At 50.6% G+C, this 17,355-nt stretch overlaps 1 protein-coding gene across 2 annotated transcripts in view; it reads left to right on the forward strand.

Moving 5' to 3' along the window:
* Positions 1–200: 200 nt before the first annotated feature.
* Positions 201–17,355, forward strand: part of LOC111723011 (synapsin-3-like) — a 113,190-nt gene continuing 96,035 nt past the window's right edge. For both annotated transcript variants that reach the window (XM_023509295.1, XM_023509296.1), the window contains exon 1: positions 201–559. In XM_023509295.1, coding sequence (XP_023365063.1) covers positions 249–559 — 311 coding nt within the window. In that variant the 5' untranslated portion in view covers positions 201–248. The remainder of the gene's footprint in view (positions 560–17,355) is intronic.

Here is a 17,355-nt window from a genome sequence, read left to right on the forward strand (position 1 = left end):
GTACCTTGCCACCTGTGGCAGGGCAGGGGGGGGAAAATGCCTAGGGGTTAATTTGTTTTAAGGGGAGGAGGTGGTGTCCATTCATCTTTTGGTTGACTTCTTTCCAGGAGGACAGCAAGGGCAGTGGAAGCTGACTTCTGGTTGTGCAGAATTCCCCTCGCTCTTCTGGCCCAAAGTCCTGCCACTTCCTCTACCTAGCAGCCTGTGTCCTGGGCTGTGAGTAGGAACAAGCCATCCCATCAGCAGCCATGAATTTCCTCCGGCGGCGTCTCTCCGACAGCAGCTTCGTGACCAACCTGCCCAATGGCTACATGCCGGACTTGCAGCGCCCAGACAGCTCCACCAGCTCCCCTGCCTCCCCGGCCATGGAGAGGAGGCACCCGCAGCCCCTGGCCGCCTCCTTCTCCTCTCCGGGATCCAGCCTGTTTAGCTCCCTCTCCAGTGCCATGAAGCAGACCCCACAGACCCCCTCAGGGCTCATGGAGCCTCTGGGTCCCTCCACACCTGTTGTTCAAAAACCCAGGATCCTGTTGGTGATTGATGACGCACACACAGACTGGTAAGCAGGAATCCGCCCATAGCGCCAGCTCCGGGGCAAGAGAGGAGATGGGGCTTATTTCATCTCTTTGGGTGGGGAGGGAGAGAGTGACAAGAGGCCCAGGTGGTGTCAAAGACTGGCCAGAGAGAAGGACACCAACAGGGACCGAATGACTGTCACCACCAGGCTCCTCAGCACCTGTGCAGAGCCACATTCTCTTCTAAGGGCTTCACGTTTATAGGTCCTCAGCTCCTCACCTGCAAATCAAAAATCCAGAACATTCTGGAAATTAGAAAATGTTTTACACTCTTTGGGCAATGTGGGAGTAAGGGGAATGAGAGTGATTACCCAGTATCCCAATGGGGTCCAGAAATTTTGTACACCCTTCTTTTAGAGGGGAGATGAGGATGAGGAATACAGACGGTTCTGCCTAGGAGCAATAAATGTTTGCTCGGGAGGATGATTGAGTGGGAGAAACGCTGGCTTGTAAATTGACCTGAGAGATGGCTATTATACTTAAAATGATTTGGCCAGGTCTGGTTGCATTCTTGATCTTTTCTTCTGCAATATATTGAGATAATGGGAAGGGAAGGGAGGAAAAGGGAAAGGAAGGGGAGGGCCAGAAGTGTTCCTCTGATGGGTCCATCTGGTTATCCAGATACAAGGAGACCCCCTTCCAAGGGCCTATTGATCTTTAATTCACAATACTCTACACCAAGGAGTTATATTGTGAGGAAGACATTTCCTGAGCTCCGTTAGCAGCAATGTTAGGGTCTGAGAGTCTGAATCACACCTCTCAGTGTGCTTGTTCGTATGATTTATTGAAACCATCATGATGTATTTCCTATGGAGTGTGACTCGGAGACCACTAGGGATGTTACATGGTATATGCACCATATCACTTTTTCAAAAATAAAAGGAGTCTTAAATCCAAAGTACCTGCCAGATTAGCCATTGTCAGCCTCAGTCACCCTCCCTCCATAAAATGAGGTTGTTATGAGGGTAAAAGAAACTAAGACGTTATCCCAAACCCTTGGGACCAGAGAGCCTGAGTGTGCCTCCAGCTCTTCCACATCCTGGCAGTCTGGCTCCACAGCCTGTCCTGTGAACAGCAAAGGTGACCCAATCTCCAGCCCCTTCTCGGGTGGTGCCCCCTAGATGGTGAGCTCTCAAGATCACTGCAGCCATCATTCACCAGGTAGCTACTAAACCTGATTCAGTGCCAGGCACAGCCTAAACTGAACAGGTGTGGAAGTGGACAGTTCCCTTTGTACGTCCGTGGGGCTGCAGGTGGAGTAGAGGCCTCTACCCCAGCTTTTTGGTACTGAGAGATGATAAATATTGTCCGTGCAGTTGGGGATGTAGAATTTGCAGATCAGGGGGTTGGCACAAATGTGGGAGCAGGGACTCAGTGCATCCAGGGCAGGGGAGTACATGGATGCAAACCAGAGCAGCTGACAGTGACCACACGGCGGCTGCACCGTGTGCTGTGTGTTCAGTGAAGAGGTGGATACGTTCAGGTCACTAAGCGTTCAGATCCTCTGTTGTTCTCACATGCACATGAGCAGCCGCACCCTTCCCTTGAGAAGTTTCCTCGGGTTGGGCATCATTAAGGCATCACCCTTTGGAGTGGGAGTTATTCATAGTCAGCTGGTCCTGCGGGCTCAATGGACAGTCACCAATAGACTGTACATTGACTGAGTAGATGCTTAGCAGAGCTAGATGTCAGCCTTCGCTTTCCTGTTGACTAACTGTCTCTTCTTAACGAGGGTGGTCATGTGAATCGTCTCTGTTCTGATCCACTCGCAACCATCTTCCGTGTTACTGCTTGCTTGAAGGTGCTTACACGAAGTCTTGTTTATCTCTGCGTATGGGTTTACGTAGAGCTACACATTTAGTTTCTAAGCATGGGGTTATTATCTGCCGAGGTGTTGCTTGTGGGCCCCCTTCCTCCTGCATTGCCCCTGTCTGTCTCCCCGGTCGTCAGAATGGCTACGTGGCCCTTGAAGTCTTCCACCTCTGTTCCATCCAACATTTGACCTTGATTCTGAGTGTTCCCCATTGGAGGTGTTATCCCTGGCTCAGCTCTTTTTCAGGAAAGTTGCTTCTTATTTGGAGGCTGAACTTAATAAATGGCAGGATGGTGAAGGCTGTCTGGCTTCTAGTCCCATCTCCACCCTGAAAAGGCTATGTGACCATTACGAGTTATTGCACCTGAATGAGAATGATAACAGTGCCCACCTCGTAGAGTTAGTAGGTCGAGTAAGTGGAGTTGGTGTCTCAGCTAGTTTGCAAGTACCCAGATGTGCCTGGGACACAGAAAGTGCAGTGGAAACGTGTGTTAAAATATTCCTACTGCAGATAATTGTGGGCCACCCTGGGCAGTGTTAATTATCTGGACTGTTGAATATCTTCATGCTAAATACTGAGCAGTCTGCATTAGGGTTTATACCCTGTGCAGTTAGTTCCCATTGGTCTACTGGTCATTCTCCCTGGGTGATAAGGCTGGGTTTTGTTAATCTCTGTCCCCAGTGCCCACATGGTGTGCAGGAGCGGAGGGACGCAGTGCATGAGGCTGACATGCAGTGAGGGTCCTCAGTGAAGCAGCATCACTTTGGGATTCAGTCTTGGGAAGGGAGGACCACTGTGTGAGTTTTGGGCTGTGCGCCAGTGGGAGACGTGACTTCGGCCCGAGAGGTTTTTCCCAATCTATTTCAATCACTCACCTTATGCTCACATTTTGATTAAGGCTGTGAGAACAGCAATCGGGTTTATGGTGTTCTTACCTCTCTGTGGGTTTAAAAAAGGGGGGGGGGGAGTAAGAAACTGAGACTCATTAGCTTCCCTGGGAGGTGGCCCTGCATTTGTTGAATGTTTGTGATGTGGGCTTCTCATACTGAACTCTAACCCAGATGCTTCACCAACTTCTGTCTGCATCGCAGTATGTCCCTGAATTTCCCTAATGTGATGTAGTATCTCAATCCTACCCTGAAGAATTCCTGAATGGTGCCTGTGTCCCGGCACCCAGAGCAGCCAGCAGGTGGCAGGCCAGCCCCACGGGTCCCTGGGCATCTCTGCCTCGGGTCAGCCCCAGCCGGAGCCCCAGCCCCTCCCACACTGTGCCAACTATCTCCAGAGAAGAAGCGGTGAAGGGGACAGGCCAGGGCTCACAGTCCTTTTCTTCCCCTTTGAGATGGTAATGAGGGAGGAGAGGACGCCCAGCCTGGACTGGGGATAGACTCTCACCCTGACCCACCCCGTCAGGCTCAATGCTGCTCCCTTTTCTACCCTCCTCTGTCTTCCCGTTCCTGGTCCAGGTCCTTCCTGCAAAATCAGGTTTCCTCGCAGCAGGCAAGGGGATTGCAGGATCCCACTCTCCCCTCCTGGTGGGTCCAGCTTGCAGTCTCTGGAGCAGCCTGGGTCTCCTAAGGACAGTCTGACACCTGCCGGTAACCTAGGGGGAAGGACCTTTCACCCCCTGTGGAGAAACAGAGGGTCCCAAAGCCATCTTCTGGGAGCGCCTGTGGCTAGTCTCTCTCACCAGCTGTTGGGCTTGCCATGTTGGTGAGCCTGGCCAGGGAGAGGGTGTTGGGAGCATCAGACCAGCCCACAGAAGGCCTGGCCTTGTGGTAGGTGCAAGGTAAATTGGATACTGTTCTCTAGAATGCGGAGGTCTGTTGGTTCTGATAACCACCAAGGAAAGGAGAAACAAAAGTAATGGATCTGTGGCTCAGTTTTCTTTGGCCCTCATGCCTCTCCACTGGTTCTCTTGCCTAGAATTTTCCAGCAGCTTCACTGTTCCCAGGCCTCCTGTCCTGATGTCTCCACCAAAGCGTCATCCTTCTGACACACAAATCTGACCCATCTCACTTTGCTCCTGCCTGCCTCCACCCCATGCATGTCCTTTTAGAATCCTGTGGTGTCACAGTGCTCTCAAAGCTGAGGTCTCAGCATGTCTGTCCTCCCTCCAGCTTCCCACCTTGCTGTTTATTCTGCAGGAATAGCAAACATCTTACAGTTCTCAAAACTCCCTTTTGCCTTAACACATTCTGTTCCCTGCTATCTGGAAGATCCTCCTGTGTCTTGCTCGCCTGGCCAATTTCTGTTCATCCTTAAAAGCCTGCTCGGCTGTCCCCTTTTCTATGAAGTGTTCCTTGACACACCTCACCCTGCCAACAGTGCTAATAACAGCCTCCCTGTATAACCCAAAACATCCTCCATGGTGCCATAGGGGGCACACACCGCGCAGTATCGTAGCTGTCTCCTGTATCCCCGGCACACCCCACATGGCGAGTCAATGTCCAGTTAGCATATGACATGCCCCCGCCCCGGTACAATCAGGGTAACCTCATAGGCCTAATAGGGTCAGCAGTTTAGAACGCACAGCTTGGCTCTTTATTCATCAGGATGCTAGTTACTGTAAGGCTGACACATGAAATAATTTTTTTTAAAAAAGAATGACCTTGCCCATGAGTGTACCCAAACCCCAGGTCTGATTTTCAAAATCAAAGCATTTATCATGACCTGATGTGGTTGCCATACCTCCTTGCTCTCAGTTTTTCCCCTGTAAGGTCTCTGGTCCTGGGGAGGAAGGGCATGGGGGGAGGGGTGGGCAGAGCAGCCAGGCCTTTGTCCCAGCTCCTGCGGGCCCTGGAGCCCTGGCCCTCCTGTGTCTCAGTCCAGGGTAGCCTTGCTGCCAGAAGGTCTGCTATTCCTTCCCAACAATGATCTGTTGTTACTTTCCCTTTTATTCCCCACCCTTCCTGATGGTTTCTTTTCTCTTCTATTGTTGGGAAAGAAAAAGGGTATCCTTGGTCTAAAACTCTGCTCAGCTACCAGCCTTTTTGCCCAGAGGACATCAGATTACACCTCCCGGCTGAACGATGGTAGCGATATCCATGAACAAGCTCCTTGTGCATTTCTGGACTCTCCAAGAGTTACGACGCTGGGTGATAATCGTCTGTCCCCTTCACTGCCACCTGTTGGCCCAGTCCTAGGCAATGCCTAGAACAGGGTGCGTGTCTGTTGACGGAATGAGGGTTTGGGAGGTGGCTTGTTACTGGTAATGACAAGGCCGGGATTGTGAACTGAAACCGAGGAGACCTTGGCAGCATTCTTTTTCTTCTTTTTCCTTCTATGAAGTCACATATACATAGATCATGAATACATTTATGCCTTTGTGGGATTCAATGTGTTGATTATTTGTACAAATTGGAGTACAGTATAATTGGAGCTCATATCCTACTAATTAACATAGCTTTCACCTCATTTACTTAATCACAGTGTTAAGACATTTGTGTTCTATACTTGATAGATTTGACTTGTACCCTTGCAGTATGCTCCATAGGTGTGGTCCCACCATTCACCTTCCCTCCCTTGAACCACCCCTCCCTTCCCATCCTTCTCCTCTTCTCTCCTTTATCCTGGGCTATAGTTGTGATTCATCTTTCATATGAAAGTGTGAGTGATTATAAATTGGTTTCATAGTAGTACTGAGTACATTGGAATTTTTTTTTCTATTCCTGAGATACTTTACTAAGAAGAATATTTTCCAGCTCCATCCATGTAAACATAAAGGGGATAAAGTTTCCATCTTTTTTAATGCTGCATAGTATTCCTTGGTATACATATACCACAATTTATTAATACATTCATGGGTTGATGGGCACTTGGGCTTCTCCCATGACTTGGCAATTGTGAATTGAGCTGCCATGAATAATATGGGGCAAATATCTTTGTTGCCAAGTGATTTTTGGTCTTTTGGATATACACCTAGTAGAGGAATTGCAGGATCAAACAGCAGGTCTACACTTAGATCCCTGAGTGTTCTCCAAACTTCTTTCCAAAAGGAACATACAAGCTTGCATTCCCACCAGCAGTGCAGAAGTGTTCCCTTTTCTCCACATCCATGCCAACATCTATAGTTTTGGGATTTTGTGATGTGGGCTACTCTTACTGGAGTTAGATAGTACCTCAAAGTGGTTTTGGTTTGCATTTCTCTGATGATTAAAGATGATGAGCATTTTTTCATGTGTCTGTAGACACATGTGCGCCTGTCTTCTTCAGAGAAGCTTCTGAAATCCTCTTCCCCTCTCACCTCATACTCAATCCCATAGCAAGTCACTTTGGCCATACTGGAAGCATTTATTCCACAGAAGCAGGCAAATGCTGTAAGTTCCCCCATCTAGAGAACCAGCTGCTAAGAACTTGCCAGCTCACCAGCACTCGTGGGGCTTCCCAGTTTGCCTGGGGGCCATTTTCTAGTTGAGGAGACAGCACAGAGAAACCACACACCTGCTGGAGGACCCAAAACGGGGGCAGCTGGGCTGGGTCTTGAACTGGCTTCACTTCAATTTATTTTATTACTTTATTTGTGTGAGACAGAGTCTCACAGCTCACAGTAACCTCAGACTCTTGGGCTCAGGCAATTCTCCTGCCTCAGCCTCCCAAGTAGCTGGGACTACAGGTGCCTGCCACGACACCTGGCTGTTATTTTGTATTTTTAGTAGAGACAGGGTTTTGCTCTTGCACAGGCTGATTTCAAACTCCTGAGCTCAGGCAATCCACCTGCCTCGGCCTCCCAGAGTGGTGGGATTACAGGCGTGAGCCGCCCCAGCTGGCCCCTGGCTTCACTTCTTAAAAGGTGTTTCTGGTGGAGCCACCCTCCCGCTGACTGCTGCTGGAGCGTCAGTTCTTGGCACCAAGTAGAGGCTGGAAAGTATTGGTTGAACCAGTGAATGAACAATTGAATGAACAAAATGTGGATTCTGAGGATGTGTCTTCATCGCTGTCACGTATTGGACGCTGCACACTCTGCCTGACCAGGCATGCTGAGTGGCGTCCATAGACCACCGAACTCCGTCCTCCTAGTCCCGGCCAGCACGCTAGTGCTCTTCTCATTTTGTAAATAAGGAGAACTGAAGCTCTGCATCCCAAATCAGGACAGATGACAGTGGCATCTGGATCTGGCTCGGGCTGTCCCAAGGATCAGCCGGCCCCCTGGTTCTCGTACTGTTCTCCCCCCTCCCACCTGAAGCCCAGCCAGTTCTGTGCTGTTCAGAGTATGTTGGCCTCGGAGCGGGGCTCGGGAGCCTCACACCCAGCGTCTGAGAGCGTGTGAGGCAACGGGTGGCAGCTCGCCACCTTACAGCATGTGGCCAAGCCCAGCATCCTGGCGACGTCACCCTCAGAGGAAGGCGCCCCGCCTCGAGCCAGGCGGCCCCGCCCTGCTGGAGCCCTCGGAAAGCTCAGGTTTGCAAATTGGACCTTTTGTGGAGACTGCCCTTGGCTCTGCGTAGAATATTTTCCTCTTTTTAAAGCATCAAGGGTCTCAGGCAAGGTCTTTCCTACGTTTTGATAGGAATGTGATTTCCCACCACATGTCAGACGTGTTTCCCAAGAGAGTTAAAGAGGGAAATAAGCTAATGTGCTGAGAAGTCAGGGCGGGCAGGTGGCCGCTGGCCATCCCTGTGGTCTCGCCAAGCTGCTGAACCTTTCTGAGATTCAGTATCCGTGTCTGGGAAGGGGGATCGTAATGCCACCACCAGCTCACGGGGATGTTAATACCTAGTTCTTGTCCTGTCCTCCTCGGTGTCTATCAGGGCGGGTGCTTGGCTCGCCTGCTCCTCAGCCTGTCCTGCCCATAAGTTCCAGCCAAGGGCAGAGCTGACGTCTTGTATGTGCAACCACTGATGCTAGTAGCCTAGAACGGTGCCTGGCACCTGGCAACAGGCTAGATGGGTGATTTAATTAATGTATGAATCGATGCTCTTGCCAAAGGCTGTTGTTATTTTTATTAGGGGAAAGTTCAGGGAAATGCCCGGGGCAAGAGTCTGAGAAAACTCAGTTGCCCTGGAATTGGGGCAGAGCACCTGAATCTCCCCCGTTGTTCCAGACCTCTCCTCCTCCTTCCGGCCCAGGGGATAGTTCAACGGCCCCCAGTCCTCAGCTGCTTTGACTGAAGGCATGAAGACTGACTGGGACATTCTGCTTCTCTCTGTGCCACCTCAGAGGGACAGGCATGGGCATAAACTCAGAACTGGCATTACCAGTGATGGCTTTTGAGTAGGGTTGTCAGATTTAGCAAATCAAAATACAGGGTACCCAGCTGATACGTATATACCCGGTGAACGAGTGTAAGTCTCTCTTAGGCACCACTGGGGGATATACTTATACTACAAAATTATTGATTGTTCCTTGAGAAACTCAAACTTGACTGGTTGTCCTGTATTTTATCTGGCCTCCCTGCTTATGGAGGATGGGAGCAGGAGGCTCTCCTGGCCCTGCTCACACGGGGCCAGGGAGAGGCTGGCCTTTGTGCCTCTTCACTTTCTGGCTGGTGAGCCAAACCGGGCCCCCCAACTGACCCCATTCTCAGAGAGCAGCTTTCCCTGCCTGTGATGAAGACTGTCTATCACCAGCAGGGAGGGAGCAAAGCCGAGTGGACCATCTAGAGCCAGACTGCCTGGGTACTGCGGGCTCCAGGCCCCATTCTCTCTCTCAGTTATGTGACCTTGGGCAAGTCCAACCTCTGAACCTCACATTCCTCAGCAGTAAGGCAGGATTGCAGAATATCTTTCCAGAAGGGTAATCATAAAGATTAAAGATAATAGCCCGAGTGGAGCTGGTACAGGGCTTAGCTGTCGTAATAGGCCCTGAAATGGTAACTGTTATTAACAATTAATTGCAATTACTAATTGCTTGTGAATATAATAGTTCTAGGATCCAGGGGGAAGGAAGCCACTTGGCCTGCTTCTTGATTCAGCTGGATGTGCTCGAGGGCCGTCTTCCAGCAGCCCTGGAGGAGGGTGTCTGGATCCTGGCAGGCTGGCAGTGCCTCTGCCGGGAGGAGGGAGTGCAGACTCCGAGTCACTTTCCTCCCACCCGAGTTGGTTGAGAGGCTCAAAGCGGAGACACACAACTCTCTGTTGGAGACACTTGGCGGTGGGGAGCAAGACCCTTATGCCCCTCTCCACCACCTCCCCTACCCCAAGACTCTCCTTGAGCAAGGGCAGGCCCTGCCTGTTTGTATGGGGAAAGGAAAGGAGTTCTGGGGTGGCCAGAAGGGTGGGGGTGGAGATGGGAAGGACCTAACGAGAGGGGTTTTGTCACTTTCCTGCTTGCTTCATTCTGTGACTCAGACACACACGCCACCCAGCACTACCTGGAGTGCTCTGGACGTCTGGACTCAGCCTGCTCCCTCCGGGCACCCACCCTGCACCCCCTGCCCCTCCCTCTCCCCTGGCGTCCTGGGCCTGGTGTCTCAGGGAAGGGAGGGGCCCTGGACATTCCCCAGTGGCCTGCCCGGTCGCCTGGACACAGCTCCGTTTTCCCAGGCCCGGCCCCTTTTATCAGGGAGACAATGTGGGCACACAGTGAGGGCCTTGTGTGGCACCCAAGCCCCGAGCCCTTTGACTTGAGGAATTTTTCAAGTGCTGACCTCTCTCCGTGAGGTCTTCATGCCGTCCAATCCGACAGCTTGGTGTCCCTGCTGCTTCCTACCCGGCTCTTAGAGGGAGGAGGGGGAACAGTGAAGAGTTGTTACCCCGGCCCTGGTAGAGTCTTGGGGGAGAGCTTCACCCACGGAGCTGAGGCTGGAAAATCTAGGGGAAATGTCTTTGAGCAGAAGGGAGTGTGGGGAGAAATCTGATGGATGCTGTTCCTTCCTACGTTTCTCTCTTCCTGGCTGCCTCTCGAAAGGACTCTGCTAATGCGGTGGGATCAGGAGATGGGGTGTGCTCCTCTCTGTCCTCCGTTTCCTCATGTAAAACAGTGAGAACGGACTAAGGTCATAGCCACCCCCCAAGACTGTTTCCATCAGCTTCTCAAGCACCACCCGTACCTCCTGTGGGGGATAGAGTTCTGTGTATGAAAACGAAATAGACTTTGGTTAACTCAGGCAAAGTAGGGATTTATTGGAAATATATGTGGGGGAGCTTCCAGAAGCAAAGAGAAACATAGGAAGACCTGAGCGTCAGCAAGCTCGGGATCCCAGGTCCCTGCAGCCTGAGGAGCTGGGAGGCAGGAACAGTCTCTTGTTAAATCAGCTCCTGTTGGCTTTCAGCCTCATTCCTCTCTGTTCACAAATCAAATTTCTGGGGAAGAACAAGCATGGCTTATTCCACTCCTCGCGCTGTGGACACTTTTGGACAGTCCCACCAAGACTGCACAAAAGTGAAGGGCCTGGTTCCATCCATGCAAATGCAAATAGAGGTGCCTTAACCAGAGGAAGGCGCAGTGGGGGCAGGACAGGCCAAACTGAGACGTTTCCCCTGAACGACTGAACCGGAATATCCAGAGTGGAGTTGAGGAGACTATTTTTCAAAATGATGTAGGGCCAAGGTTAGAAACGATCGAGCTGGAAGACTTGTTTCCCGTGGCTCCCAGTTGGTACAACTGGAGCCACAGGGGAAAACGGAGAGGGAGACAGAAACTTGGTACCTGAGCGCACTGCCTGGTGGCGGGTGAGCTCCCTGTCACTCGCGGTGTTCGAACACAGCAGGGCTGCCCACTGGGGAGAAGCAGTGGGACTCGGACCACAAAGGGGGAGGGGGCTTGGACCCACAGCCTCTGTCTTCTCTCAGGTGTTTGCTCCGAGCACTTTTCATGCTCTAGGTTTCCTTTTCCTTGGAGAAGTTCAATGGTTTCTCACTGTGAGCCTCGCCTCCCCTTCCAGGGGGGCTCTCTGGCCCAGGCCCTCCAAGCGACCTTTTTTCGAAGGAGTCCCTCAGTCGCATGGATCTTCTTGAGCAATAGTTGGAATTGCACACTCCACCCCGCCTCAGTTGCAGCTTTGCCCGGGGGAGGCAGGGCCCTGGGCAGACGCCAGACAACATTACAGAACATTTCTTCTCTCCAGGGCCTGTGGAAGCCTGCCTGGGACATGGATCCTTGAAGGAGAGTGGCAGGAGAGGGGCCAGTGTCCACTTCTCTGACCTTCCTCTCTGGGTTTGCAGCAGGGGTAGGGGGTGTGGGTTTCCTGAAGATTTGTACTGAGCTAACTGCCATCTTCAGAATGCACTTAGCTAAGTTAGGGGTTGTCTGTGCAGCTGCTCATAGGAGACAACCCGGTGAGTGAGTGAAGGGGCAGGTGGTAGGAAAAAACACAGGCATTGAGAAATATCCCTCTGCTATAAGGAAAATAAGCAGCACAGGCTCTATGACAAATGGTAGCTGCCACTTGGTCTGAGCTCCAGAGAAGTGACAGGGTGCAGAGGGAACTGTGCTGGGTATGAGAACTGATGCCCCTTCTGGGACAGCAGCTGCAGGCCACTCAGCCAGTTGCCACCATGTGGGAATAAGGGCATAATGTTGCTGACCTACTTATTCTCAAAGGAAGTCAGAAATCTGAATTTTACATGAAGTTTCTATTTAAAAGTAAAAGTATACAATACAATTTAACCTCAGCTAAAGACTGTGGACTCTATGAGATCCCCCAATTGGTAACGTCTGATAAAGAAGACAGGAGTCAGGGTAAATATGCGGTCTAGTTTCACTTCTGGGATTTTTGATGCAATTCCAAAGGCCTAGAACAGTGCTGAGCACATGGTATTTGTTGGATAAATGAATGGCTGAGATGGATGGATGGATCAATGAGATGGATAGATAAGATTGGGTAGATGGATGGGATGGATGAGATGAATGGATGGATAAAAAGGATGAATGGATGCGATGGATGCATAGGTAGATGAGATGAATGGATGGATGAAAAGGATGAATGGATGCGATGGATGCATAGGTAGATGAGATGAATGGATGGATTGAAGGATGAGATGGATAGACTGATGGATGGATGAGGTGGATGGATGAGATGAATGGATGGATAGAAGGATGAGATGGGCTGATGGATCGATGAATAAGACCATAGGTGGATGTGATGGATGGATGAGATGGAGGTAAGATGGATGGATGAGACTGGGTGGGTGGATGAGATGGATGATGAGATGGATGAATATATGGGTGGATGGATGGATTGGTGGACAGACAAATGGATAATAAATACTCTTCTTTTTGCGCCCTGCCCTTTTCACCTTGGCAGGCCCCACATCCCTTTTATAAACAGGGTGTACAATATCCTCATGGTCCCTTGTCATCCTTCTTCTGTCACCAAAAATTGGTTTCTGAAATGGTCAGAAATTAGTCACTTGCCCCTGGTCTGAATTATCTGTCCTGTGAGCATTTCCTCAGTTTGGGCCCTTAGTAGATCCTCGATAAATGTGTGCTGAGGCATGACTTAGGCTACTTAGAATGAACCCTTTCTGTGGTATGAAGGTTGTGAACTTCCAGACATCTGTAGAAATGAAGATGATACGGTGTTATGTCTTTAGAGAAGAAAGAAATAGGACTAGCCGACGGCATTCTAGCCTGTCCTCTGCAGTAACGGGAATGAGTGGTTGGTGACTTTATTTACTAAAGGCCTGAGCTAGGGAGCAAGAGGAGCTCCCAAGGAGCAGATGGGACAGGCCTCCAGCATGCTTGACACTAAGCAGCGTTTCACTGAGAGCAAGGCAGATGCTGCCACCTACCTCCCCTTGGAGAGAGAAAAGGGCTTGTCACTTCCCCAGGGACATACCCACCTTACCCCAGCCCTCTATCTACCTAGTTGAAGGACAGGATGGAAAGAGAAGAACATTAATTAATTAAACAGTGGCCACGTGGTGGGGGTATCATTCATGGTGTCTTTATGGCAGACGTAGCAATGTCCTTATGTTTATAGATGAAGAAAGCGGGGATAGGAGGGTTAATGTTTGTCTGAGGCAGCACTAGGAAGTAAGCAGCTGGGCAGGACCTGGGTCTGCCTCTAAAGCTAGCAGTGCCTCCCCCTTCCATTACCTGGGGAGGTGAAACTCCACCCTGAGCAGTGCACTTTCTTGGCAGATTCCCAGAAATCTTCACTTCTGCATCCCCCTTGACACCTCTGTGAGTAAACCTCACGCAGCAGGTGTCAGAGCTACCCACTCAGACCTAGGTCTTCCACTCCATGCTCCTGGTGTCTTTTTCCTGCACACTGAGAGACGTGGCTGCTCCCAGTGCCTGCCCACCTCCTTTGCCCTTGCCTGTGTCCTCCCCACGGACACATACATCCAGATCCTGCCTCACCATCTCTGTAGCCTGAGGCCCTGGCAACAAATAGGTTGTAAACACAGGGTGGTGGGATGGGTGAACCCTCAGACTGGCTTGGCTGCCCCTTCCACAGGCTGAGCGGAATCTCTGTACTAATGCTTTGTATGGCCATTGTCCATTTTTGTCCCTGCTGTTAGTAAGACCGTGAGACCAAAAACTGTGTTGTCTTCATGCTTGTTTCCTGGGACCCTGCAGGCGTGGACATGCAGTAGGTCTCTAATCCGTGTATGCTAAGTGTCTTTCAAAGATGCCTTCCTGGCCACCCTAAGTCCAATTTTCCCTGCACCCCCCAGCTTACCCTGTGTATTTACTTACAGATCTCATTCTTTCTATCCTGTTTATTTTTTGTCTTCTTCATGAGTGTGTGAGCTCCACAAGCCCAGGCATGATATCTGCCACCATACCTGCTATTTCTACCCCTTTGCCTCAGAGGGTACCTGGTCCATGGGAAGCTCCGTAAACAGTGGTTGAATGAAGGAGTGCAGGAGTGATGGGAAGTGAGACCAGATCCTGCCTACAAAAATCCCTTTCCTGAATTAGTGTCAGAGGCAAACAGGGTGGGGGACATTCGTCACGTCCTGTGGATCAGGGCCCTGGGGTGGTGTCTCAGTTCCTTACCTCTACAGATCCCTGGACGGGGACAAGGAGTCACTGTTTGGACACAGGCGGATCCTGTTGGTGCTAATTCTCTTCTTTCTCCTGCCTCTGCGGCAGACACGAAAGTACTCGGTGCCCGTTACCCTCTTACACATCCCCACCCCCCGCCTCCCCAAATTAGAGACTCTCCACCCCAGGCAGTACCGGTTTTATAATATTCTCCTTCCTGGTGCCTCAGATGCGGCATTAAAATATGAGACCACCCACAGAGATGGAATCGTCATGGAGTCCAGAGCTTCCCCCACCTTCTTCCCAAGGCCAAGGACTTGATTGATTGGCTGAGGTATTCAGGGAGCTCGGTATGAGAATGAACATATTAGGGCATTAGGAGGAGGCAGCTCATGGGAGACAAAGCCCTTGAGCATAACACGTCCATCCATTTTGCCTGAGGTCAAACAGCCAGTCAATTACGGAGGCAGCAACCCCAGCCCCCAAAGGCATCTAGAATTCCAGACCATCCCTACCCTTCCCTCTGCCAGACAGAGCTGTTCAGAGGCAGCGCAAGTCTGAATGAACCCCACCCCCGGCAAGGAGGCAGCAGTCTGTGTGGCCCATCAGGAGACAGACTTCTGACTCCCAGCCAGGCAGGGGGATGGACCGACTGACCCTCAGCTTCAGCTCAACTCCATCTGCCAGGCCCTGCAGTAAACATTCCAGAGATGGGCAAACAAGCGTCTCTCCTGGGAAGATGAGGTCCCGTCGAGGCCATAGCTGTGTGGGTGGTATTGGGGTAGCTCAAAGTACCTGGGGTTCCGGTTGAGATCTGTCCAATCTGTCGTGCAGATTGGACACTGTACGCAGTGACCCCACGAAGTGATCTGTGTAGATGTGTGAATTTATTACAATGGCATGCCAGTAGATGGCAGTAAAGCGTCTCCAGGAAAGGCAACCATCCAGTTTGTCCCTGGAAGATACTATCCCTTTACCCGTCAACGAACATTTGCTAAACATGTGTCCTGTGTCCTAGCTCATCGTGCTGGATGCTGGAGATACAGTGAGCCCTGAGCCTCAGTTTCTGGTTTCCAGAAGCTTACAGACTAGATATTTGGGGACAGGGGACAGAGCAGAGATATGTAATTACAGTGTGGAGGCATGAGTGTTATGATAGTGGTAGGGACGGCCTGCTGCAGGAGCAGAGGAGGGACAACTAGCCCAGCCGGACAGAGGTGCTGTTCAGGAAGACTTCACAGAGTAGGTGTCACTTGTGTGGATCACGGCATGTAAGAAAGAGGTGGCCAGATAAAGAAGAGCAGAAGGCCACCAGAGCAGTGAGGAATGGGGGGGTGGGGGGTGGGGAGGGCAAAGGCACAGCAGCATAAAAGGACAGGGTGTTGGGTATGTCCATGAAGTAGATGGGGACCACCAGTCAGCAGGGTTCAGATCATGGAGGGTTAGGGTGTTACTGAATCCAGAAAATCTTAAAGTATGAGAGTACTTAGAGGTCATGTGACTTTGAGCAGAGACTTCTGCATCTGGACCACATGGGGAGGGATGCTGAGGGGGCTGGCGGCCTTACCTAGCAATGCCACCTCTTTATTATGGCCATTACCATCCATCACTCATCACACTTCGGGGAAAGATCCAAGCAAGGTGAATCATAATTGTGTCTTATAGTGTCCAAGAGGCAGGATTACCTTTCTGTTTGCAGGTTCCCATTACCTGGCACCCAGCAGGCGCAGAGAAAACACTCAGTAGTTGTCCATAGATTCTGTTTCAGGGCCCGGGCAACATACATGTGCATCAGAGCTTGCTCTGGGCCAGGAACTGTTTTAAGCATCTTGCTTCATTTAATTCCTGAGTCCACTGGACCCTACTGCCCTGTTGTATAGAAGGTGAAGTAAAGTTCTCACCCCAGCCTTTCCCTAGTAGGTGCTATTATCACTTGACAAATAGGAAAACTGAGATCCAGCGGGTTAAGTACTTTGCCTTAGGACACATGATCCGTGATTAGTAGGGCTAAGATTTTGCCTAAGCCTGTGTGATTCCAAATCCATGTTTTCTTCTGGTATGCCAGTGATTATAATCCTGAGTTTTCATCCTGAGGTTCTAGGCCTGCTCAGGACTTCTTTTAAACTCAAGTAAGAAAGACCTTTTACTTATATCCTACTCTGGGCCTTGTTAGCAGCTAGCAACACCTCTCTTGACAAGCAGAGGAGTTACCAGAGCCAAGGAGATATACCTACCAGGAGCCTGCAAATTGCACTCTTGGACCCCTCTCTGGGTTACCAAACCCTAGAATTCCCTACCTAAAGTGATATCAGCCCAATTCCAGGGCCAATACAGGCTAATTCCCTGGTCCATTGTCCAAGAGATGACCAAGGGACAACTGTTTTGGGAGGGGGGAGGAGTGGATGACATCTGTCCACATGGTCTGGCTATCGACAAACCTCAGGATCCTCAGTGATGCAGACCAGAGAGGAGGGTGGGTGGAAGATTGGGGAGAACCACATGTGGCAAGGGCTGGGAACCAAGGGCTGGCAATCCCTTTGCTGGAGCGTTCTGGGTATTACGCCAAGAATATTAAGTCTAAATTCTGAGCCTTCGAGGTCATTATGAAGTCGTATTTGTCAAGGAAGGAAGGCAGACATGTTTAATTTAAATGTTTGCTAGCTTTAGTTATCAATTTGAATATTAGACCTACGACACGTTAGTCTTCTACTTGTTTTGTGTCAAGCGCCACACATACTAGCAGGGGACCTGTCTGGAATTTGCTGAAGGTATATTTAAAGGATTTGTGATAAAATTCACAAACTGTGTGAAATGGCTCTCTTTGCATGAGGCTTGCCCCCACAGGCGTTTTATTGAAGACCATTGCTGGGAAGAAAACCCCAAAACCTTGCTTTCAAGTCACACTGATATTTCCTGTCTCACCACAGTCCTGCCTAGTTGACATCTAAGCCCAACAGCATTGTGAGAAAAAGTGGCATTAATATCAGAGCTGTCAGCCAGTGATTCAGGCAGCCCTGAGAAGGGATGAGTCCACTCTGTAAGTAGGCTTTGCAAGGAGGCAGCTAAAGCAGTCGGAGAATTTGTAGAAA

Source organism: Otolemur garnettii, unplaced genomic scaffold (genome assembly GCF_000181295.1).
Source record: "Otolemur garnettii isolate 467f Iridium unplaced genomic scaffold, OtoGar3 scaffold00007, whole genome shotgun sequence".
NCBI lineage: Eukaryota > Metazoa > Chordata > Mammalia > Primates > Galagidae > Otolemur > Otolemur garnettii.